Source organism: Bos grunniens, chromosome 19 (genome assembly GCF_055505025.1).
Source record: "Bos grunniens cultivar Pamir isolate PY7600 chromosome 19, Bosgru_T2T1.0, whole genome shotgun sequence".
NCBI classification, from domain to species: Eukaryota; Metazoa; Chordata; class Mammalia; order Artiodactyla; family Bovidae; genus Bos; species Bos grunniens.
In genome coordinates, this window is record NC_141183.1 from 21,296,490 (window position 1) to 21,319,325 (window position 22,836).

Here is a 22,836-nt window from a genome sequence, read left to right on the forward strand (position 1 = left end):
TTTGTAAGAGTGAAAGATACACATTTAAAGGGAAAACAGTAATAGAAAGAGACAGGGTGACCTGTGGGACCCAGTCCACATTAGAGACAAATCTCAGCTTGAATGTCCAGCTTAGTAAGACCTCCATGGTCCCTGTGAACACCAGCCTGCTGATCCTAATGCCTACTCAATGGGTTCATCTTCCTTTTCATCTTTTTCTATTTTTTCAGAATTTTCCATTATTTCCATTTCTTTTATTTCTCCTGATTCCGTTTTCCCCAGTGCTTCCAACTCTCCTCCGTCAGTTTTTGAAAGTCTCTTCTCTAGTCCTTCTGATTCCCTTGGGCTTGATTCATCTGAAAGGTTTTGATCCAGTTCTGAAGGCCTCCTGTAAATTTCTCTGGTTTCTTCTCTGTTCTGTTCTGTCCTGCCTGCTTCTCCAAACTGTCCTTTGGCAGTGTCTCCTGGACCTCTCTCCTTCGCGCCCAGTTCTTTTCTCCATGAGGCTTTTTCTGGGTCTTCTCTCTGCCTCTGTTCTGGTTGCCTAGCTGTGACCCCCAAAGTTTCCTTAGACAAGACACCTTCAAGCTGTTTCTCCGTTTGCTCCTGCACCCACTGCTTCATCACCTTCTCAGGTTCATCTTTTGTTTTCCTTGTTTCCTTCTCCTTTGCTGTCCGTGTTTGACCATCCAACATGGTGGCGTTTTCTGAAAAACAGGAGAAAGGAGAGAAGAGAGGTGAAAATCTGTCCTGAGAGGCCTGAGACTGAGAAAGGGGAAATCACACACGACGTCACACTGAATATAACTGGCAAAGCCAAGATTTGAACCCAGGACAGTGCGCCCCCAGCCCACATTCTTTCTTTTTCCCTGTAAGAACTAGCTCAGGTGCTGGGAAAAGACAGAGGCTTCTCCTCTGGCGTCCTCATCCTGCATTTCTCTTTGTCCCTGGGGAGCACACTCATCACTTGTTGGGAGGTTCCCGTTAAAAAAGGGAGCAAATTGTGCTGGAAGTCCAGATGCAGGGCAATGTTACAACCCAAGGGATCCTTGCTCCTTGTTTTTACCAGCTATTAGAGAAAAGTTACCAATCTCCTCTTTTTTTTTTTTTTTTAACCAATCTCCTCTTGAGTCTCCTCCACACTCTTCCTGGAAGTTCTGGTTTCTAAGAGGCCAACAGGGACTCTGGATTCAGAGCCAGCAAAGGCTGCTGTTGGCTGTGAAGACACATGCAATGCTGCCACCTGCTGTCCAGGAAGGGAAGTGCCCAGCAGCTGCCTATGCCTTTGGGGGCCTTCCTCAAGTTTTCAGGATGCCTTTCCCAGTGTGCTGTCAGCCAAGGAAGGAGAATGCTTGGAGCATCTGCTGCATCCCCTGACATTATTGCTTCTGTGGCTTCTGACAGCGGCTCCAATGGCATGTGGAGACAGAAGCAGATGTCTGAGGGGATCCAGCCACCATGTTCAGGCGCTGGGTAATAAAAGGCCATCATCTGACTGCTCAGGTGCCCAGAAACTCCACACCCAGATTGCCGCTGCGGGCTTCAGCCTTGGTGCCCGGAAGGAGCTCTGTCCTCCCAGAAGCCCCAAGGGAGCCCCAGCCCTAGCTCCCCTTCACTTCAGTGTGGCTGGAGGGAGGGCCCACGGGATGGGCTGGGGGTGACAGAAACAGTATATGTAGAACCATGGTAAAACCGTGGGTTCCAGAGCCAGGCTGTCCACGACCAGAAACCACTGTGGGACTTTAACCCCTTGGCCCTGCGTCCTCATCTGTAAAATCAAGCATGTCATACTTATTTTGGGCTTCCCAGGTGGCACAGCATTAAAGAATCCACCTGCCAATGCCATAGCACCCCTCTCCAGTACTCTTGCCTGGAAAATACCATGGGTGGAGGAGCCTGGTAGGCTGCAGTCCATGGGGTCGAGAAGAGTCGGACACGACTGAGCGACTTCACTTTCACTTTTCACTTTCATGCATTGGAGAGGGAAATGGCAACCCACTCCAGTGTTCTTGCCTGGAGAATCCCAGGGACGGGGGAGCCTGGTGGGCTGCCGTCTATGGGGTCGCACAGAGTCGGACACGACTGAAGCGACTTAGCAGCAGCAGCAGCAGCCAATGCATGGGATGTGGGTTTGATCTCTGGATCAGGACGATTCCCTGGAGAAGGAAATGGCAACCCACTCCAGTATTCTTGCCTGGAAAATCCCATGGACAGAGGAGCCTGGCGGGCTATAGTCCACGAGGTCACAAAGAGTCAGACACGACTGAGCCACTAAACAACAACACTTATTTCACAGTGCTCCAGGAGGGATCCAATGAGTCAGTATGTATAAAGCTTAAAAGAGCGCCTGGGCAGGCAGGAAGCCCTGAGTGGAGATCAGCTTCTCTTATCACCCCCACCACTCTGGGGCCCGGCCCCCATCCCTGCCGACTCCTTGGGGCCTGGAGTCCCAGCCACTTCCTCTTCCCTCACTCCTTTCATGGGGGCCAGTCAGATAGCTAGTGCCTGGGGTGTGGGGGTGAGGATCAAAGGCCTTTTCACTCCCTGGAACTCTTGGGAGAAAAAACGTGGTAAGGCTAGACCGGCACAGTCCTGTCACCTCCGCACCTCAGCCAGCCCTCGAGCCCCCTGTCCTGACCCTGCCCTGCTCAGTGCTGACCCTGAAGAGCAGCTGCCCACAGTGGGAGTGAGTGTGGCTCCCAGTCCGACTGCTGAGTGACTGGGCCGATCGTTCAGGCTCCAGTGCCTTCCTCCCTAAGCAGTACCTCCGCCTCCGGGCAGTGAGGATCTAGTGAGATCATTCTGGCTGATGTTAACCCAGTGTGGCCAGCAGTAAGAGCCCCCACAGTGTAAGCTACTTTCATTCTGCTTCCGTGTTTGCTCCTGTTTCCTGCCTGAAATGCCCTCAGCCTTTCACCTCGCACCGTGAAAACGCCTGGGCATCTTCTGGAGCCTGAAGCCGAAGATTCTTCCTCTTGGACGTGTTCCCTATCACCCCAGAGAATTGGGAGCGCCCTGCCCAGGCTCTCACAGCAGAGCGCGGCCCCCTGTCAGGAGACTCAGGTGCCTGGCTTTCCCACTGGGCTATGGGCTCCGCCAGGGCAGGGGCCGAGCTTCTGTTACCCCCAGAATCTCACACTTCCCTGGCAGGTGACAAATGCTTGACAAACATTTGATGAATTGAAGAAATATGGGAGTATTGGACTTCCCTGGTGGTCCAGTGGTTAAGAATCCACCTGCCAATGCAGGGGACAGAGGTTCAACCCCTGGTCTGGGAAGATCTCACGTGCCTCAGAGCAACTAAGCCCAGGCACCCCAACTACTGAGTCCACATACTGCAATTACGGAAGCCCGTGCACTTAGAGCCTGTGCTCCAAAACAAGAGAAGCTACCAGCGAGCACCGCAACTAGAGAGTAGTCCCCAGTGAACTAGAGAAAGCCTGTGTGCAGCAACAAAGACCCACCACAGCGAGAAAGTAAAATAAATAATACAGTAAACGAATACATCTTTTTTAAAAATACAGAAGTATTGAAGAAATGGGGCAGACAGCATGGGATCTGACCCCAGGCTGAGGGGTCCCCCTCCTGCCTCGGGAACAGCTGCTGGCGGCACTGAAATCATGAAAGCATGCTCAGTGGGCAGTGCCAAGCCCAACTGAAGGAGCAGCAGGAAGCGTGGTGAGGACCACTGGAAAGGAGAGCAGAGGCAGGTTTCTGAAGTTGCCGTCTTCCAGCTCCAAAACTCACCTTTCTCCTTCTTTTCTTTGAGTATCTCCCTGTAGTTGGTTTTCTTCAGCTCTTCAATGATGCCCTTGTTGGCATCATCCAAGGCCTGTGGGTGAGAGGAGTATCAGTGAACTCTCTTAACACTGTAGGACCTGTCCTTTCCCCACCCAAGCCCCAACCCTGCCCCCCGTCCCCTTCCTCCTGGCTCCTCTGACTACTCCTGCCTGAGGTTCATGGATCCTATGGACTTCGAACTCCCCACGCTAAGTGGTATGAGAGATACACTGCTGGGGGTGACTCAAACTCATTTCCCTCAGACTCAGGCATGTTTTGAGGGCTTGCATCTGTCTACTGATTCCTAAAGCTTCAGCCAAATTAAAGGAGACAAGGCAAGCCCCTTAGCCTGCAGCCAGGCAGCAAGCCATGGAGGGGACTCAGCAGCACACCGTGGGTGGGGGTGGGGCTGGGGGCTGGCCTGCCTTCAGAGGGGCTTCCATGGCCTCTGCAGGACAGCGAGGGCCTGGGAACTCAGCCTGTGCTGTATCTTGAGGGCAACGCTGCTCTCTCCCAGCCCTCCCTGTGACTTGTCCTGTGTGGAACACCACTAGACACTCAGGGAATGTCTACAGGCCCCGGATCGCCAGGTTTGGATGCTCTTGGGCAGTGTGGTCTGCCCCTTGGTATACTTTCCTGCCTGGAGATGCCAATCAGGGGGTGAGAGGTCAGGGACTAGGTCCCTGGAGGAGCCATTTAGGGCTGTGAGTCTATTTGGCTTGATGGGCACTTCTCTCTGTCTCCGACTTTCAAAACCCTGCCCAGCCTCCAAGGTGACCTCGAAACCTCTGCCTCCATGAGGGGTAAGGCCCAGCTCTGCCTGCCCGCTGGAGTTCTCAGTCTGAGTTCCCTAGTCCCTGCCGCACCAGTCAGGAATGAGGGACTGTGTTTTCAGCTTCCCGAGGGCCGGGGCCACGTCGTCACCTTTGGTGCAGTGCTGGAAAGACTCTAGATCTGCACCGTGTGATACCCAGAGGCCTCACGTGGCAACTGATCACTTGAAACGTGGCTGGTGTGACTGAGAAACTCAACTGCAACGTTCGTTTACTTCTAACTCCATTTACTCTAAACATTGCAGGCGGCTAGTGGCCGCCTGACTGAGCAGCGCAAGTCTGGACGGGTGAGTGAGGCCATCACGCTGCTTTCCTATTACCTTCTGTGGGGGCTGCACTTTTCCAAGCGCAAGTCCTAAAGTCAGTTTAGGGGGTCTCAGCCAGCATTAAAGACAAGGAATGGAAAGAAAAAAGAAAATAGAGTAAGAAATACCAATGTACATAATAAAGGTAAATATGTTTTGTAAAACTTGCTATTTTTCATCTGTTTTTCAAATAAAACTATGTGTATTGAGGGGAATTCCCTGGCAGTCCAGTAGTTGGGATGCTGACTTTTATTGCAGTGGGTATGGGTTTGATCCCTGGTTGGAGAACTAAGATCCCTTAAGCTGCTGTGCAGTGTGGCCAAAACAACTAAGTTAACAGTACGTGTATTGGTTGGGTTGCTATATAAACTGATGGCAACAACAAACACTGGAAAGCCACTGCCCTACCTAGAAGGTGCTCTGCGGTTGAGGGGAAATAAACATCTGGGGCTGAGGGTCCCAGGGCCTGCCTCACCCCACCCCCAGAGAGAGAGGCTCACGTTGATGATGGCCTGCTGCGCCTCATTGTTATGGACCAGCTTCGCTCTCTCCAGGGCCTTCTCAAAGTTGTTCACGGCCGATTCGAAGTCCCTCAGCTTCACTGAAGGGCACAAGGGAGACAGGAGGATGGTGACATAATATCAGTGTACGTATTCAGGGTACAATATCAGGGTACCAGGGGCCCTCAGGAGCAGCAACACCGGGCTGCCCAGAACCACCCCTTCCAGACATTTCCTGGACCACCTCAGCACTAGGGAACAGAACCTGGGCACCGGAGCCTTGGATTTCAGGTGCCAAGAGTCAGTGAGGGAAGGGGTCTGTGCCCACATCATGCGTCTCCAGGGGGACAACTCCATCCTGCCCCATTGTTACCCTAGTGGTCTGGGAGCGAGCGACGAGAATGAAGACAGAACGTGCAATCTGGTGCAATGGGTCGAGGGACCTGCAGCCTCTATTGGACTGAGGTGCAGAGTCCACTCTGAATCCAGATTTTATTCCTAACTACAGACCACAGGACTTTCTCAGATCTTATCTTTCTCAAGACACATGCCATATGAATCACATACTCCTAAATATCGTGGACTACACTGACATAGTCCAGATCTCCTTGTGTTTACCGTGTTTACCCCCATCCATTCCCTTCTGGGCTGGTCTCAGGAACAATTAGCAAGTGTGCAGGCCGCGTTCATGTCTGACGCTGACCTGGCATTTCAAGGTCTATGCTTTTATGATCCCAGTCATAATCCCTTCTGGGTCTGGCCCTGGGGTTTGTAACAAGGCTATAATTCTAAGAAAGACATGAAAAATAATCATCAATATAGTTTCTTAATATATGCTGTTTTTCCCAGTGCTATTTCTGTGAAATTTCTCAAGGCCATGAAATTACATTATTAGGAATTCCCACTATACCCCATTTTTAAATGGTTCCAGGAGAAGACATCTATTTTTTTTTTTAATGTTTACTCAGATTTGTAAACAACACTGTGGACACCAAACACAATCTGGCAGGACTGGATGTGACTTTTCATGAGCCAGTGGCTGGGACATCACTGCCCACGTTGGAACAATCTGAACCCAGGAAGGAAGCAGCCCCCCACCCGCCCCAGGGCACTCACCTGACCACTTAGCACTGAGTCAGGGATGAGGGCTCTGAACTGACTGCCCTTGGAAAAACCTTAATTTCAGGAAGGAAGGAGAAAAGTGCTCCCCTGCCAGGGCTGGGAACCCCACACTTCACTCTCTTTAAACACCACTGCTTCCGCTTTCTTTAAAAAATTAATTAACTTGGCTGCGCTGGGTTTCAGTTGTGGCATGTGGAATCTAGTTTCCGGACCAGGGATCAAACCCGAGCGCCCTGCGCTGGGGGCGCGGAGTCCTAGCCACTGGACCACCAGGGAAGTCCCTCCACTGCTTCCTCTTATAACTAGCACCCCAAGATCTACCCTTCTCCCACAAACTGCTTTAGGATTCCTGGGGAAAGAAGGGCCTTGGATTCATAAGTCAAATTGCAAAAGGCAATTACATTTGAAAAGCGATTCTAACATAGTTTTAAAAGTCTGTGGCGTCAACATACATTCCTTTTTCAAATACACATTTGAAAAGAAGAAAACTCACAGTAATGCCTCAGAGGCCAGCATGAATAAACTGCTATGTCATTCTGACATGGTAGGTCAGAATAGGAGTCATAACACTCAAGTGAGTGAAGCATTAAAGACCATTCTATTTGTTTTCAACTGAATCTGTAACCTGAAATTATCTCCATTCTGGGGGCCCTTTTCCTCTTCTTTTCCTCACTCTGTGCATCCACAAATCCACACATGTATATCCATATTTTTGTTGGCTTTTCCAGGGACTAATTGTTTCTTACCACTGTTGGAAACACTTACGGGAAGCTGATGGGGAGGAAGGAAGAAATGAGTATTTCTGGAGAGCTTGCTATATGCTGGTTCCTATTCTAAGTGCTTACATGCGTAGCCATTACCTCATGTCTTCACACTATGAAGAAGATACATACATACTATACGTGCTAAGACGCGTCAGTCGTGTCCGACTCTTTGTGACCCCACAGACTGTAGCGCTCCCAGGCTCCTCCGTCCATGGGATTCTCTGGGCGACAATACTGGAGTGGGTTGCCATTTCCTTCTCCAGCATGCATACTATCCTTATTCCTACAGAGCCCAAGATCTGCCCGCCTGGCCAGGCTGCCTCTACAACCCAGGGGCTCTTTGGCTGCTGCGTTGGACTGGACTTTTCTACCGTACAGCATGGAAATTGAGGCCGGGAGTGAGTGGCCTGCTTCTCCAGAGGCCCTCAGAGCCTAACAAGACCTCATGAGGGACAGGAATTTCCTGGTGGTCCAGTGGTTAGGGCTTCATGCTTCCACTGCCAGGGAATTCAATATCTGGTCAGGAACTAGGATCCTACAAGCCTTGTTGCGGTGCAGCCAAAACACACACACAAAAAAGTCATCACAGAAACAGAAAAGGTTCTAGGAAAAGGCACAGTAATCACATTTTCCCCAGTTTAAAGCTTTCAAGTGATTTTTTCCTCTATGTTTTTAGGAAAGAATCCACGACGTGTAAGGAGGCCTGAGAGGCCCTGTGGATCTGGCCCTTCACCAGCCTCCCTCCTCCAGACTTTCCTGGCCCCTAGAAGCTCGACACTGGTCTCCATCAGTTTCTTAAATCAGCCAAACTCTTGCCCACCTCCCTAAATGCGGTTCCTTTGGCTGAAAAGTTCTGCCTTCAGAACTTGGAACAACTGGTGCTTTTGTGTTCTTAATGATTCTACTTTAAAGTTACTCCTCAGGGATTTCCCTGGTGATCCAGCGGTTAAGAATCCGCCTTGCAATGCATGGGACGAGGGTTCGATCCCTGGCTATCGAACTAAGATCCACATGTCTCAGAACAGCTAAGCCCACGAGCCCACACACCACAAAGGAGTACCCAGCTGTGAAAGATCCGTGTGACACAGTGAAGATCCCATGCGTTGCAACTAAAACCCAGTGCAGCCAAATAAATATTAAAAAATAGTTACTCCTCAGATAGGAGGACAGGAACAGTTATCAATTTTGCTTCCTACTTTGCCCAGCTTTGGTGCCTAGAAGGTGCCAGGAAAGCATTAATGATGTGAGTAAGTGAATGAGTGATGAGACCCGTGATCAGAGTGCCTGTCACGCTTACCGTCTCTGGGGTCAGCCGTGTGCCCAGGGCAGGGCAGGTCCGAAACTGTGAACAGGAGACCCAGCTCCACGGCTTCCTTGTTACTGTGGCCTAGAGCTATTTCTCCTTTTAAACTTGTATTGTGAAATATTTCAAATATACAGAAAAGTCAAAGGAATAGTATCATGAATCCCCATTACTCATCACCTAGATTCAAATATCATATGTCATTTCTACGTGGAATCTAAAAAAATGATACACATGAACTTATTTACAAAACAGAAACACTCAGAACACAAACTTATCAAAGGGGAAAAGGTGGGGAGGGATAAATTAGGAGGTTGGGATTAACATATATATTAATATACTACTATATATAAAATAGATAATCAATAGGGATCTACTGCACAGCACAGGGAATTCCACTCAATACTCTGTAATAACCTACATGGGGAAAGAATCTTAAAAAGAATAGATATATGTATATGCATAACTGAATCACTTGGCTGCTCACATAAAGCTCACACAACATTGTAAATCAACTATATTCCAATATAAAAGTTTAAAAAAATTGCCAAAACCTTGCCAATCCTGTTCCATCTGTTCCTCCTCACCCCATTCCTTGCTGTTTTATTAACAAGCCCATTAACTTTATTGAGATATGATTCACTCAGTATAAAATGCACCCCTTTGTAAGTATACAATTCAATGATTTCTAGAAAATTTATAGACTTGTGCAATGAACACCACAACTCAGCTTCAGAACTTTTCCAGCCCCCTAAAAAGTGCCCTCTCGAGACCTGGGGCAATCTGCAGCACCCCTCAGAGTTTCCGTTTCCCAGCCTATAAAAGGAGGACAATACCCCCAGCACTGGCTTGCAGAGTGATTAAAGTGAGAATGCATGTATAAAGGCTACTGAGCCAAGAGGAGTGGAGCTGTTTTGATGAGGACATGACACTATGCTGGTCTGCATGCAGCTCAGCTGAGTTCCTCAAGGGCAGGGCAGTTCTCAGGGTCTCCCAAGCCCTAACTGAGTGTAGCTTAAGGTAGGCATTATACACACTGGTCAAAACGCGGGAGTTTATCCCTACTCTCAGAATCAGAATTTGTCTGACCCATCACGATGGAAAGTTCAGCGCGGGCATAACAGCAGGGCCTGAGGGCTGAGAAGGGCATCTGTACCTTGTGCCTGTGCCACCAGGACACTGGCATTCAGCTGCCATTCCATGTCCCCTTCTTCCTCGGCACACTGTTGGGACTTCTCACCATAGCTCTGGGCCTCCCAGGCCTGGTCTAGCTCCAGGTAGCAGCGGCCAATCTCATGGAATAGCCAGGTCTTCTCCAGTGTGGTTTTGGCCAGAGGGATCTTCTCCTCCCACCTGGGGACACCAAGAACTGGGATTAGCTTCCTCCACTCAGGCCCTGCACTCGGACTTAGGAGGCTGGGTTTCCTACTGGTGGCAGAAGAAAAACTGCCAGCTCCAACTACCAGCTCTTCTAGGTGCAGGAGTGGAGCTAACAAGCACTATCAGATTTTTTAAACTACCAGGGTTATTTTGGTGCATCTATAGAATTGGCTTTGATACCACAGCTGAAAATAATGCTTGTAAAATAGCACTTGAAATAACTCCATAACCTTTGAAAGTCAAAGTGAAGTTGCTCAGTCGTGTCCAACTCTTTGCAAACCCAGGGACTGTAGCCTACCAGGTTCCTCCATCCATGGAATTTTCCAGGCAAGAATACTGGAGTGGGTTGCCATTTCCTTCTCCAGGGGATCTTCCTGATCCAGGGATCGAACCCAGGTCTCCCTCATTGCAGGCAGACACTTTACCATATGAGCCATCGGGGAAGCCCACACATAACCTTTAAGAATATGATTAAGCACATTTAAAAGAAAATCAACACAATAAAAAAGATTGGGATGAAAAAACAAAATATCAATAAAAGTCAGAGGAAAATCCAAATGAGCACTTGTCTTTGGGTGGTGGGACTGAGGACTTCCTCATCTAATTTTCTATATCTTCCAAATGAATATTTTAAGGTTAAGCACATCTGACTCTTTGCGACCCCAAGGACTACACAGTCCATGGAATTCTCTAGGCCAGAATACTGGAGTGGATAGCCTTTCCAACCTCCATGGGATCTTTCCAACCCAGGGATCGAACCCAGGTCTCCCACATTGCCGGCAGATTCTTTACCAGCTCAGCCACCAGGGAAGCCCCACATTAAGCACATATTTACTATAAAACATTGTATTATGAAAAGACATGAATGGGTAGGTGAATGCTCACATGCCTCTGCCTTTGGCACACAGGCACCAGGGGCCACTGGGGAAACCAAATGACCTGGAGCACCAGGCTCTGGTCAACAAGTCTGTTCTAGTCAAGCAACGAATACCCGAAGGACAATTTCTCTCTGCAGTCAAGCCTGCCCCTAAGTCTCCCAAGGGCTGAATCACCCCACTGGAGCACGTCACCAGCCCCAGGGTTGGACATCAAAAGTCCATCAGTTAAGGTCTCTAGGGAGCTCAGGCTCCACTCCCAGTGACCCCATGTGACTGCAGAGAATCACAGAATAACCTCCACAGAACTCCCAGAAGTCAATGGTCCACCCAGTCATGAACTTGGCCAGAGGTGAGGGTTGCCTGGAGAACTTGTTAAAATCAGATTCCTGAGCTCCAACCCAGACCTGTAGAATGAGAACGTCGAGGGGAGAGGCTCGATAATGCACACGCCTAAAAACAAGTGTCCCGACGCTTGTCAACAGGAAATTAGGAGAAAATGCTGATTCTATTCTACTAATTATTATAGCTGATGAGCCCCAGAGTTTACAAAGTGGCTTTCTCCTGGTCGCCTAGCACAGGCTGGAGCCAAATTCAGGTCTTCCAATGCCTCTTTGCCTCAAATCCTGCCCCAGGCCGGGAGTCCAGGGGGAGGTTGGGATGTCCTGGCCATTGAGTAGGGAGGGGGTGGTCCTGGGTCACTCACGTGTCAATGGCTTGTTGGAATTTCCCGACTCTGGCAAAAACCCTGCCAATGTTGTCCAAGGCTCTGGACTTAGCATCAGGAAGATCGCTGTAGGGAAGAAGCAAGACAAGGCCATTCTAGGCGCTATGGAAACTAGAAAGAAGGTAAAGACGGGCCAGTTGGAGGCACAATGCCCAGGCTGGCAAGGCTGAGGTACCCTGGCCCTCTCGTGGGAATGGACATTATCAGAATCTCTCTGGAGGGCAAACAAGCAACAGCCTACAAAGACACCCCTTTGGTCCTGCAACTCCCCTTCTAGAAATTTACCTCCAGAATAATAATGTGACAAGAACACTCATTAAAGTATTGTTTATAATAATAAACAGTGGAAATAATCTAAATGCAATCAGTGCAATTTTTGTGTACAAAAAAAAGTCCTTGATACATTTAAGTTAAAAAATCAGATTATGAAAAAAAAGTCAGAATATAGGAGCTCGCACAATATCCGATGGCCTATTCATATGAAAAATGAACGTTTGGGAGACTTCCCAAGTGGTCCAGTGGTTAAGAATCTGTCAATCCAAGGGACACAAGTTCGATCCCTGGTCCAGGAAGATGCCACCAGCCGTGGGGCAATGAATCCCGAGTTCTAGAACCTGTGAGCCGCAACTACTGAAGCCTGCCTGCCCAAAGACCTGTGGTTTGCACCAGGAGAAGCCACTGCAAGGAGAAGCCTGCGCATCACAACTGGAGAATAGCTCCCACTCGCCACAACCAGAGAAAGCCTGCGTGCAGCAACAAAGACCCAACGCAGCCAAAAATAAAATTTTTTAAAATATCTCCTTCCCAACAAGTAAACCAAGAAACCCAACCTGAGCCCCCTCCCACAGCATCCCCCTCATTCCCTCCTTCCCTGGCCAGCTCCCCCTCTTCCCATTGTCCCCCAGCCCCTCAGCCCCTGACCCCCAGCGGCAGGAAGCTCTGCTCCAATTCCCTCTCCTCACAGGGCTGGGCTGCCTTCTCACATGCAATCTGACCAAGCCCTCCCTCCACCCACAGACATACCCATGTGTGTCTACGGTCTCACTGGAGCTCTGTGTGTGCTGGCAAAGGGGAGCAGCCTCAGGGATGCAATTACACACGTTATTGCAGGCCCGAAACACCTTTCTCTGAAGCCATTCAAAGAATGAGATGTTCCTTTCCAAGATACAGGCTTTTTTTTAAAAACGACCCACAGAAATGGGTCATTTCTGTTTTAAAAAATCCTATGCGGAAACTTCCCTGGTGGTCCAGTGGCTAAGACTCCATGCTCCCAGGGTGGAGTCGGGGGAGGCACCCTCGGTGTGATCCCTGGTCGGGGAACTAGATCCCACATTCCGCCACTAAGAGTTTGTATGCTCCAGCTAACGATCCCGCATGCTGTGACCAAGACCCGGCACAGCCACATAAAGGAATATATACTTTTTTAATGCTATGTATGTGTACGTGTACATAAATACGCAAGTAAATATGTTGCAAAGGGGCCAGGACATTATCTCAATGTGGCCCCCAGATTGGGGAGAGGGGAGACATTTGAGTTCTGCTCTCAGTACCCCACGCCCTGGGTCAAGTACAACGCCTCTGGGACTGGTGTGATTACAGACTCCTACTGGCCCTCCCTACCTCAGCATGGCCTCCCCTCATCCCACTCCCCACAGGTCCTGGCCACCCCAACACTACCTGGAGCGCCCCAAACCCCCCACCCCTGCCCTGTCCCTTTGGGGGCCACCCCCTGGTCCTATCTCCCCCTTCTCTCAGAGGCTCCCTCATCTCCCTTCTCTGGGGCTCCTGGGCCATGTTTGCAGCTCTGATGTTGGCTCCCCCTTCCAGAGTGGCTGCTCTGTTGTGGTGTGAATAAATATGTTGATTTATTCATAACAGTACTAAGATAACTAAGTAATGTGTACTAAGATGTGCAGGATGGGGAAAGCCTGCAATCAAATCATCCATACAGTAATCAGGGAAAGAAATGAGGGCTGACTAAGGTCACTGGAGAAGCTACTCAGACTAGTCAGATTTGAGCCACGGCTGGAAGGGTGGTGGTCTTTGGAGGAGGGGGTGGGGTTGATCTGATTGAGGAAGCATGTGGTGCATACACATGAGACTCAGCGGTGAGACTGGAGGCCCGTGTACAGAGACTGAAAAGGAACCAAAATTGCTGAAGGAACACCTCTGCTTATGTAATCAGCCACTAAGCACATATTCACTGCATGTCCATTATGGGGCAGGTGCTGGGGAGAGAAAGGGAATAGAGAAGTCTAAGGTCTATCAGGCAGATGAAACGTGTGGCATGTGGAGGGTGAGTGTGGATGAGGGCTGCTAGGTCACTCTGGGCGCATGGAGGGCTTTCCCTGGGGGGAAATACTTCTTTACAATCTGAAGGACGGGGAGGAGGGAGCTGATGAAGAAAGCACTGGCAAAAGAGTAGGAGCAGAGCCATGTGCTGTTGCCAGGGTTCAGAATGTCCAAGGGCCTGGAGACAGCCGAGTCAACAGAGATCAGCAGAAGTCAGGTCAGCAAGGGCGGGGCGGGCACTGGGACCGCACCTCACTGCTGGACTTGTTTTGCATTGAAGCGCCAGCTGGGTGGCAGGAAACCCAGGTCAGAGGAAATAGGCAAGAAGTGAGGAAAATGTGGATGGAGCTGTGGGAGGGGAACAGAAGGGAAGATTCTCTCAATAGGAGGAGGAGGCATGGACAGGACATGGCAGGCTGGCGTGGGTAGTGAAGGAAGGGAGGTGTCTGGGAAGCCACCTGGGCTCCTTCCTGGGGACAATGCGGCCACCAGTGCCATTCTCCTGGAAAGGGAGCCCTGGAGCAAAAGGTCTTGAAGGAAGATGATGGATTCCACTTTGGATATGTCAAACTGGGGGCTCCCATGGGACATCAAGTGGAAATGCCTCAGACTCTGCTGGATATGTAGGTCTGAGAGCTTGGAGGGGAGGGCTGGCAAGATGTGAAGATTTATGTCTTTAAGGCATGGGAAAAAATTGGATCCAAAATACTGTCTGGAAAGAAAGAAAGTGAAGTTGCTCAGTTGTGTCCGACTCTTTGCGACCCCATGAACTGCAGCCTACCAGGGTCCTCTGTCCATGGGATTTTCCAGGCAAGAATACTGGAGTGGGTTGCCATTTCCTTCTCCAACCCAGGGATCAAACTCCAGGTCTCCCGCATTGCAGTCAGACGTTTTACTATCTGAGCCATCAGAGAAGCCCTAAATACTGTCTATACTTATTTAATCCTCAAATTCCCCATGAGGCAGTATTATCATGCCTTCATTAGAGATAAGGAAACTGAGAGAGTGAGCAACTTAAAACCACACTGCTTCTAAGTGCCCCAGACAGGAATTAAAGCCAGGTCTATCTCCAAAGTTAGCTGTTGTTTGAGAACCAGGAATGCCCAACACATGAGATTCTGGCTCTGCAAGGTGGGAGGCCAGTAAGAAATGAACTGGAAATGGACAAACAGCTTATAGGGTTCTGGTGACTGAGTAGAGGACAGGACGTGGGTGTGTTCAGGAAATCCAGTTTGACCCAAAGAGTGGCCTGACATTGGAGGGTTGTGCAGAAGTGGATTCAGAGAGGGCCCTGAGTGCCCAGGAAAGGCCCATTTGATTTGAACCTGCGGGCAGTGAGAGGCCAAGGCCTGTTTGTCAGCAGGAAAACAGTTGACAGGTAAGAAGTAGTGAGTCTCTGGAGGTGACTTGTGAGAGCCCCTGGAGATAGGGAGAGGCAAGGGCTGACCTGAGTGGACATGGGAGGATGGGAGACTGAGGGGGCTCAGAACTGTGGGGCGAGTAAAACTGGGCAAGACAAAGTCATGAACGACTCCAGAGGTTAGAACCAGGGTGCCCAGAAAGTGATGGTACCTCTGGGGGGAGCCATCAAGTCTTGGGAAGAGTTGGTTCCTATGAGAGCTGATGTTACAATAGTCATCACGGATACACAGTGCTGTATCTTTGTGCTAAATATCTTCTGAGATCTTTATGTGAATTTCCGCATGTCATTCTCCTTCCTACCCTACTGGGTAGGGGCTACCATTGTGCCCCTTTGACAGAGGCTGAGAGAGGTTAGTTAAGTGCCCTGCCTAAGGCCCCGCAGCTGGGAGGTACAGCTCAGAAGCCTAAGCTCTTGGGACTTTCCTGCTGGTCCAGTGGCTAAGATTTCACACTCCAATGCAGAGGGCCCAGGTTCGAACCCTGGTCAGGGAACTAGATCCCACATGCTGCAATTAAAAGATCCTGCATGCCACTGTGGATACTGAAGATCCTGTAGGCTGCAACTAAGACCTGGTGCAGCCAAACAAATAAATAAAATGATAAGTATTTTTTTAAAAATAAAAATATCCCTAAGAGCCAAACCACAGGGAGTTTTTTTGAGTTTGGGGCCTCTACCCTCCCTCTTTGTGGCAAAAAAGCTGACAGTCTATATGTGCCCTTATCCTGGGGAGGTGGCTCCTCACTCCAGGGTATCCACCTCAGGCACACAGGGCAGAAAGCGGGGATTCAGCCCCCAGCCCCAGCAGCCCCAGCGAAAGGTCAGTATGTAGCTGGGCCTTGGCCGCTTGGCCTTCCGAGCCCGTGCAGGCACTCACTACTCCTTGGCGATCTCCAGGTCCTTCCTGTGGCTCTGCAGGGCCGCCACCATCTGCCCCAGCTCGATCTGGGCATTCCCTATGCAGCTGTACAGGTTTCCCACCAGTTCATCCTTGTTGGGCACCTCCTCTTTGTTCCATTCCAGCACCTTCTTCAGCACTTTTTCAGCTTTCTGAAGGCTGCCTTCAGCACTGCCGCTAGTCAGCACTGGGAAAGGAAAGAGGTGTTGCGGAGCGGGGAGCAGCCTCCCCCTGGCCGACAGAAGAGCCCGCATTCCAACCCCGCCTCTAGATTCCATACACCGGCCAAGCGAAGCCAGGGGGCTCCAGCTGCCATGTGGCTCTGTCCCCACCTGGCCACGGGCCAGCCCTTCTGAGAATACCACCCACACATGTCAATGTCTTCCAGACTCTTGAGGATGTAGCGGGCTGTCTGCGAGGGACGGCGTTTGCGGTCCCGCAGCCACTTCTCTTGCATCAACTTCCGGTCCCGCTCCCTGGCGTAGATGGGCTTCTGCTGCCGCCAGAAATCACTGCGCGTGTCCAGGTAGTTGATGCCCGTCATGATGAGGTCCTCCACGGTCAGGCCATGCTTGATGGTGCCTTTGATCAGATCTGTGGGGAAGGGGGTGGGGCGGAGCCAACTAGAACAGGAATCGAGGGGAGTCACCTCCTCTCAACTAAAGGTCTCCCTGGGGGGACCTCTACCTGGAACTGTGGGACAGTAACGAAATCAAGAGCACCTAGGTGGGAGAGGGGGGTCTATCTGGGACCAGATGAAGCCAGAGCCCCCTCTTTGTGGCACTCCTATGGTACAGGGGTTAGGGCATAGACCCCTCATGGCAAGACATGAGGAGCTAGCAGAAGCGGCAGCTGGTGGATTGCTTTCTGAGAGGCTTCTAGTCCTCGGGGCTCCTTTATTTCAAGCTGTGTCCTCAGAGTAGTCAGAGTAGAAATGCATAACCTGGCCCTGGCTGCCAGTGCCCAGTGAGTCCCTGGGTGCCACGTGGGCCAGGGAAAACTGGGAGCCAGAGGGGCATGTCCGAGCTCTCTTCGATCACCTGAGCAGAGGTCAGAAACGGGAGTAAAGCTGCAAGGCCTCTTGGGTAACATGTGGGCCACCTCTTCCCTCCCTGGAAGCTCCTCTGTAGAGAGGGAAGCGTCCAGGCCTGTTACAGAGGAGGCGGGCCAGCCGTGAAGTTGCCCCTGAGATGCAACCCGCGGGGAATCCTATAGAGGACCTTGGGAAGTCAGTTCTGGAGAAAAGCCCTTGGATTTGAGAGTGATCCCTGTGCAGGCTCAACAGCTAATGGCAACACTCACACCACCAGTGTTCATACGAGACATTCACTTCAAGGTGCCTTCCTATTTCTTGTTCCTGCCAGTGTGGTGCGGCGGGAAGAGTGTGGAACTGGAGCTTAGGAGGCCTGGGCGCTGCTGTCAACTCCACCACTAACTTGCTTGTCACCTTGGACAAGTTACTCCCCATTCAGGGTCTCTCTTTCCTTACTGATAACAGATGAGATTTTAGGACATTCTAATTCCACAGTCCTGGGAGTCCCTTGTGAGCACCTCTGAGCTGGATTCCTTTGCCCTTGGTACACACTAAAGGCTCAGGGGGGTGCCCCTTCAGGGACCAAGGTGGTAAAGAAACCCAGATCTCTAGCATTCCCACCCAGGGTACCAGAGTACTTAAGACCACTGGTTCTGAAACTGGACTTCTTGGCTTCCAATCTGAGAACCGCATCACTGAGTTATGTAACCTCCCCATGACTCAGTATCCTCATCTGTAAAGTGAGAACAGTAGTGGAACATGTCCAGAGGAACATGTCAGCAAATATCATTTTATAGGCTTTGCCTCTGGTTCATGTGTTAAGCATCCACCCCAGGTTTTCTTTGCCCTGAGTTCCCTGCTGCAAACAAAGTGTCCGACACCTTCGTCCAACAGGAGCTTCTCCAGGTACTCCTTGTCCACGTAGAGTTCACCCAGGAGCTGGCGGACAATCTTCTCGCTCTTGAGCGAGCCCTTCCGCTTGCTCTCTCTTTTGGGGTGGTGTATGAGCTGTCTCACGGGATGAGGCTTCTGCTGGGCTCTCATACTCTGGGAAGATGGAGCAGTACCCCCACAGAGTCTCAGAAAGGAGCCCAAAGCACCAGCCAAGGCCCCCCGAACCTGTGATCCCAGACCCCTCCCTCCAGGACCTCTGTGTGCTGAGAACCATGGAGGATGTCTGGTATGGGAACAGCTCGTGGGAGCTGGGGCAGAACCCCCTGACCGCCTGTGCTGGGCAGGAGCTCCTCACTTGCAGGCACTGAGAGCCACTGAACCATGTGCTCCTCAGGCACGTGGGGCCTCTGCCCTCTGAGGGAGGTGGAGTCAGAGCCAGGCGCTTACCTCAGCCTGCTTGCTTAAGAAGGACAGATCCCCTTTGTTCTCCAGTTTAATAGAAGAGGGACCTGCAAAGACAGAAGCTGGGGCTCAGGTCAGCCTTAGGCACAACCTATTACACATTTTATGTGGAAATAGTTGGCCTTTGGTGGGAGGGTGGAACCTGGCTCAACTCTCTCTGAGCAGCCAAGCCACCCCCACTCACCCAAGGCCACATTTCCAAACAAAGACAGGCCCTGGGTACCAGGGCCCCTTTCCATTTACACACTCTGCCACCCACAGTGGCAAGCCCCCCGCCCCCCACCACCACCTGCACACAAAGAACTGATGGGAGAGCCAGCCCCTGGTGCATGCGTGGTAAGGGAGGAAGGCAGGGGCCAGGGAAGGCCCTGCTCAGAACCTCATTCTGTACTATGACACCAGGCCAAAAAGAGGCTTACTCTTCTGGCTTGGGGTGAGTGAAACGGTGCTATTCATCTGGTTTTGAAGAGAACAGATGCTGCAGTGCTCAGGACAGTGGACTGGAGGCTAGTCCTCCCAGTGGACAGTTTCTAATGCTCAAGAAAATCAGGAGCAGCCAAATCGAAGCTGGGGGCTCCCTGTAGTCCTCCCAGTAGTGGGTGCTCACCCAGTGTACCTGAGGCCTCCCTCCAAAACTAAGGATTCCAAGAACCTCCCAAATAAGTGCATAGGCCCCATGGTCACTCACTTCCCACCGAGTTGTTGATGGCTTCCTGGGCTTTCTGAATTCCAACTTTGAATTCCCGATCAGGCCTCAGCTTGTAGCCCCGATGGTAGAATACCAAGGCAAATTCAAAGTCACCCATGGTGTACAGGGTCTCGGCCTTTTGTAAAATCCCCTGAAATGAGAGGAAGTCAAATCAAGGGGAACAGACTCAGGTGTGGTGGAACGTAAAGACCCCTGGGTTGAGAGCAAATGTTGGGATACAGGGGCAGAGGCAAGTGATCTATGAAGGAAAACAACAGTAAACTCCAGGCAGTCTGGCTGGCTCTTTAACCATCAGAGGCTGCAGGTAGTGGCAGTGAGAAAAGCGAGAAGTAGTCCCCCCACCCAAATAGTCAGTCACCTTGCAGAAAGTTGGGTCACCCTGGAGTGAAGCCTCAGCATCTTCCAGGGATTTTTCCAGCTCGCCCATCTTGAGGAAGCACTTGGAGCGGGCAACCAAGCAGTTCTTATCTCCGCTCTGAAGGTGAAGAGCCTGAAGAAGGAATCACTCAGATTAACAGGCAGCTGGCAGGGTGAGGTAAGAAGCTGGACTGGACACAGCAGCCCAAACCCTTCTGCCAGAGTTTCAGGGGGACTCCACAGGCCAGCAAACAGGTCTTCTTTGGATCCCTTTAGACTAAAACCAGCACCACACTGATCTCTGCTTAGTCAACAAGGTTATCTGCGGGTAGTTATCATGGACAAGGTCAAATCACAAGCTATTATGGAAACCACTGGTTGAGATGTGAGAATATACTATACTACCCAGTGGATATACTGAACTTCCCCAGTGTCTGGGATTCCTCCAGTTCACTTAGAATCCTAGGGTGTTAGTGCTTAACAAATTCAGCTGTGAACCTGAAATGGTTGTACAACACATTCAAAATACTACTTGAAGGGGACTTCTCTGTGGTCCAAGGGGTAAGAATCAGCTTTGCAATATAGGGGTTGTGGGTTCAATCTCTGCTTGGGGAACTAAGATCCAACATGCCACATGGCAGCTAAGCCCATGCGGCACAACTACTGAGCCCAGGTGATGCAACTAGAGAATCCGTGTGCCACAACGGAAGATCCCATGACACAACAAGGGACAACATAATGAAGATCCCATGGGTTGCAACCAAGACCCCACGCAGCCAAATAAATATTTTAAAAACAATACTATTTGAAGACCAAGCATTCTGAAGGCTAACAAAATAGATTTTGGGATGATCTGCAACTTGTGTTACCCATTGTACATGCCCTCTCTTTTTATATAGCTTGTTGAGAATGAATCATTGTTTCAGGGGATTAAGATGAAAATGCCAGGCAAAAGGAAACTGTGATTTTGGACCCAAAGTGGGAATGGAAAGCTTCTCCTTGTCCCTATGTCCTTCCTTCTCCTGTCCGAAATCATTACATAGTCTGCAGTGTGATGTCCTTCCTGAGGCATCAGACTGTACCCACCTCCGTCTAAGACCTTCCTACTTTTCCAGAAAGAGCCTTTCTTTCCTAGAAAAGACCACTTCTCACCCAAAGCTATAAGCCCTTGTGGTGTTTTTTTCTACCTGAGCTTCTCCAAGATGAAACAGTTTCCAGAAAAAGGAGAATGGATGGGGCTCCTGAACTTAATTGCTGGTCCATCTGATCCATTATGTCTGGTTTTAGGATGCGGTTGGTGATCCAAAGGGACTAAAGACTCTAGGCAGCAACTGAGAAGTTTGATTTTAGAAGGAGTCTTGGGACACTTAGAGAGCTATGCTACCACCCCATTATTTGTAACAAGTGGGCTATTTGTTGTAAAATAAACAGTCATAATAAAACATCCAATAGCTTATTTGCAAGACAGTACAGTAGTGTATGATGGTAAGGTTAGCACCTCAGCACTGAAGTCTGAATCCCTCCTCTGCCACCTGCTAGTTCAGTGATCTTAGGCATGTTACTCAACTTCTATAAAAGCTTTCTTATCTTCAAAATGGCATAATAACTGCACCTCCCCCTAAGCTTGCCACTTAGCAGTATGTCTGGTATCCTAAAACAGCGCTCAACTGTTATCCACCTTAGGGTGGGTTGGAACAATTTATACTACAGTAAAGTTTTATGATGTTATTTACTGACTGACCACCTTCAATAAGCAGCTGTGTGCTAGAGACTTCCCTTCTGCAAGCAGCCCCCCAGCCAACCTCCTGGCCAGTTATGGGAAACTGAGGAAAGAGGACAATCAGGACACATTTGAGCAAACATGTAGGAGACGGGGTCACTGTTAGCGCAGAGGTTGGTTATTAACAACCAGGGAGAATACAAATGGGAAATGGTAGAAAATGGCTAAACAGGGGTTTATCTTTGACAGCGGTGCATCAATCAGTAACAATGGAATAGTGGAAACTATAGGGTGGTCCAGGCATCATCAAGACCTCAGTAATGGGTAGCTGAAAGTTTCAGAGCACGACTCACATTGCTGAAGCTATGGGCGGCTTTAGCGAATTCCCCGCATAGATACAGCCGCTCGCCCTCCGCCATGTAAGATGGAAAGGTGCTTCGCAAGACTTCATTTTCTGGATCCGCCATGGTGACGGAATTCGGAGACGCTGAAGCGGAGAAAGGAAGGAAAAGAAGCCTGAGAACCTCAGTCTGGTTTGTGGAAGCTCCGTCTCTTAGCAACCGGGAGACGTAAATTACTTCCGGCCCCGCCCCTCGAGCGCGGGGCGGAGTCTGGGGCGCAACCGCCGACTGTGTAGCTGGTGCCTAGGAAACCAGTGTTGGACCACGACGAGCGCGTGGCTATTCGCTTCAAGGAGGCCTCTTTGCGACTTCTAGTGTTGGCAGTCGCACTCTCCATCGGTTCCTCCCCGAGTTGCTTCGCATTCAGAAACCACAGTCAGGAGAAAAAAAAAACAAAATGTACAGCTCAGAAGACAGGGAAAAGATTGGGGGCATAATTCCAAATAGGGATAAGGCATTCATGGCAAGTATTTGTGCACGTGTACCACCCTCAAGAGTGAGCCTCTTGGTGGCTCCAGACGGTCAAGAATCTGCCTGCAATGCAGGAGACCTGAGTTAGATCCCTGGGTCGCGAAGATCCCCTGGATAAGGAAATGGCAACTCACTCCAGTCCATGGACAGGGGAGCCTGGCAGGCTTCAGTCCATGGGATCTCAAAGAGTCGGACGTGACTTAAAGTGAAGTCGCGCAGTCGTGTCCGACTCTTTGCGACCCCGTGGACTGTAGCCCCTCAGGCTCCTCCGTTCATGTGATTTTCCAGCCAAGAATACTGGAGTGGGATGCCATTTCCTTCTCCAAGGGATCTTCCCAACCCAGGAATTGAACTCTGCTCTCCTGTACTGCAGGCAAACTCTTATTACTGTCTGAGCCACCAGGGAATCCCATTGAGCTACATAAGCTGCTGGATACATAAGCACCTGGCTGGTTAGCTCAGTTGGTTAGAGCTAGGTGCTAATAATGCCAAGGTCCCGAGTTCAATCCTTACAGGCCAGACTGCAAGGATATGACTTAGCGACTCAACACAAACACCATCAAAGGGAGACAGCATTGGGCTCCGAAGTCAAAGTGCTTGGGCGGCCACAG

General features: G+C 50.3%; 1 protein-coding gene across 3 annotated transcripts; it reads right to left on the reverse strand.

Annotated features, from left to right (window-relative positions):
- On the reverse strand, nucleotides 1–22,146 carry ODAD4 (outer dynein arm docking complex subunit 4). Of its 3 annotated transcripts, XR_015147606.1 has the most exons (13): nucleotides 21,707–22,146; nucleotides 19,635–19,766; nucleotides 19,256–19,406; nucleotides 18,553–18,614; nucleotides 18,093–18,258; nucleotides 16,548–16,772; nucleotides 16,158–16,365; nucleotides 11,548–11,634; nucleotides 9,743–9,939; nucleotides 8,581–8,693; nucleotides 5,398–5,498; nucleotides 3,727–3,811; nucleotides 1–686 (listed from the first exon to the last, which is right to left on the reverse strand). XR_015147606.1 is itself a non-coding variant. In XM_086357699.1 (12 exons), the coding sequence occupies exons 1-12, from the start codon at nucleotides 21,818–21,820 to the stop codon at nucleotides 163–165; spliced, it is 2,052 nt and encodes a 683-aa protein (XP_086213825.1). In that variant the 5' UTR covers nucleotides 21,821–22,146; the 3' UTR covers nucleotides 1–162. The 3 variants fall into 3 exon arrangements, 1 of the variants encoding a protein (XP_086213825.1); XM_086357699.1 differs by lacking the exon at nucleotides 8,581–8,693; XR_015147607.1 differs by lacking the exons at nucleotides 8,581–8,693; nucleotides 11,548–11,634.
- Nucleotides 22,147–22,836: the final 690 nt, after the last annotated feature.

Bases quoted from the DNA above. Each gene is read 5' to 3' on its own strand.
- ODAD4 (XM_086357699.1), bottom strand. From the start codon at position 21,820: ATGGCGGATCCAGAAAATGAAGTCTTGCGAAGCACCTTTCCATCTTAC. The intron at 19,407-19,634 runs GTGACTGACTAT...CTCTCATTTCAG, and splicing joins GTGACCCAACTTTCTGCAAG to GGGATTTTACAAAAGGCCGA. The intron at 9,940-11,547 runs GTGAGTGACCCA...TGGTGTCCCCAG, and splicing joins TTCCAACAAGCCATTGACAC to GTGGGAGGAGAAGATCCCTC.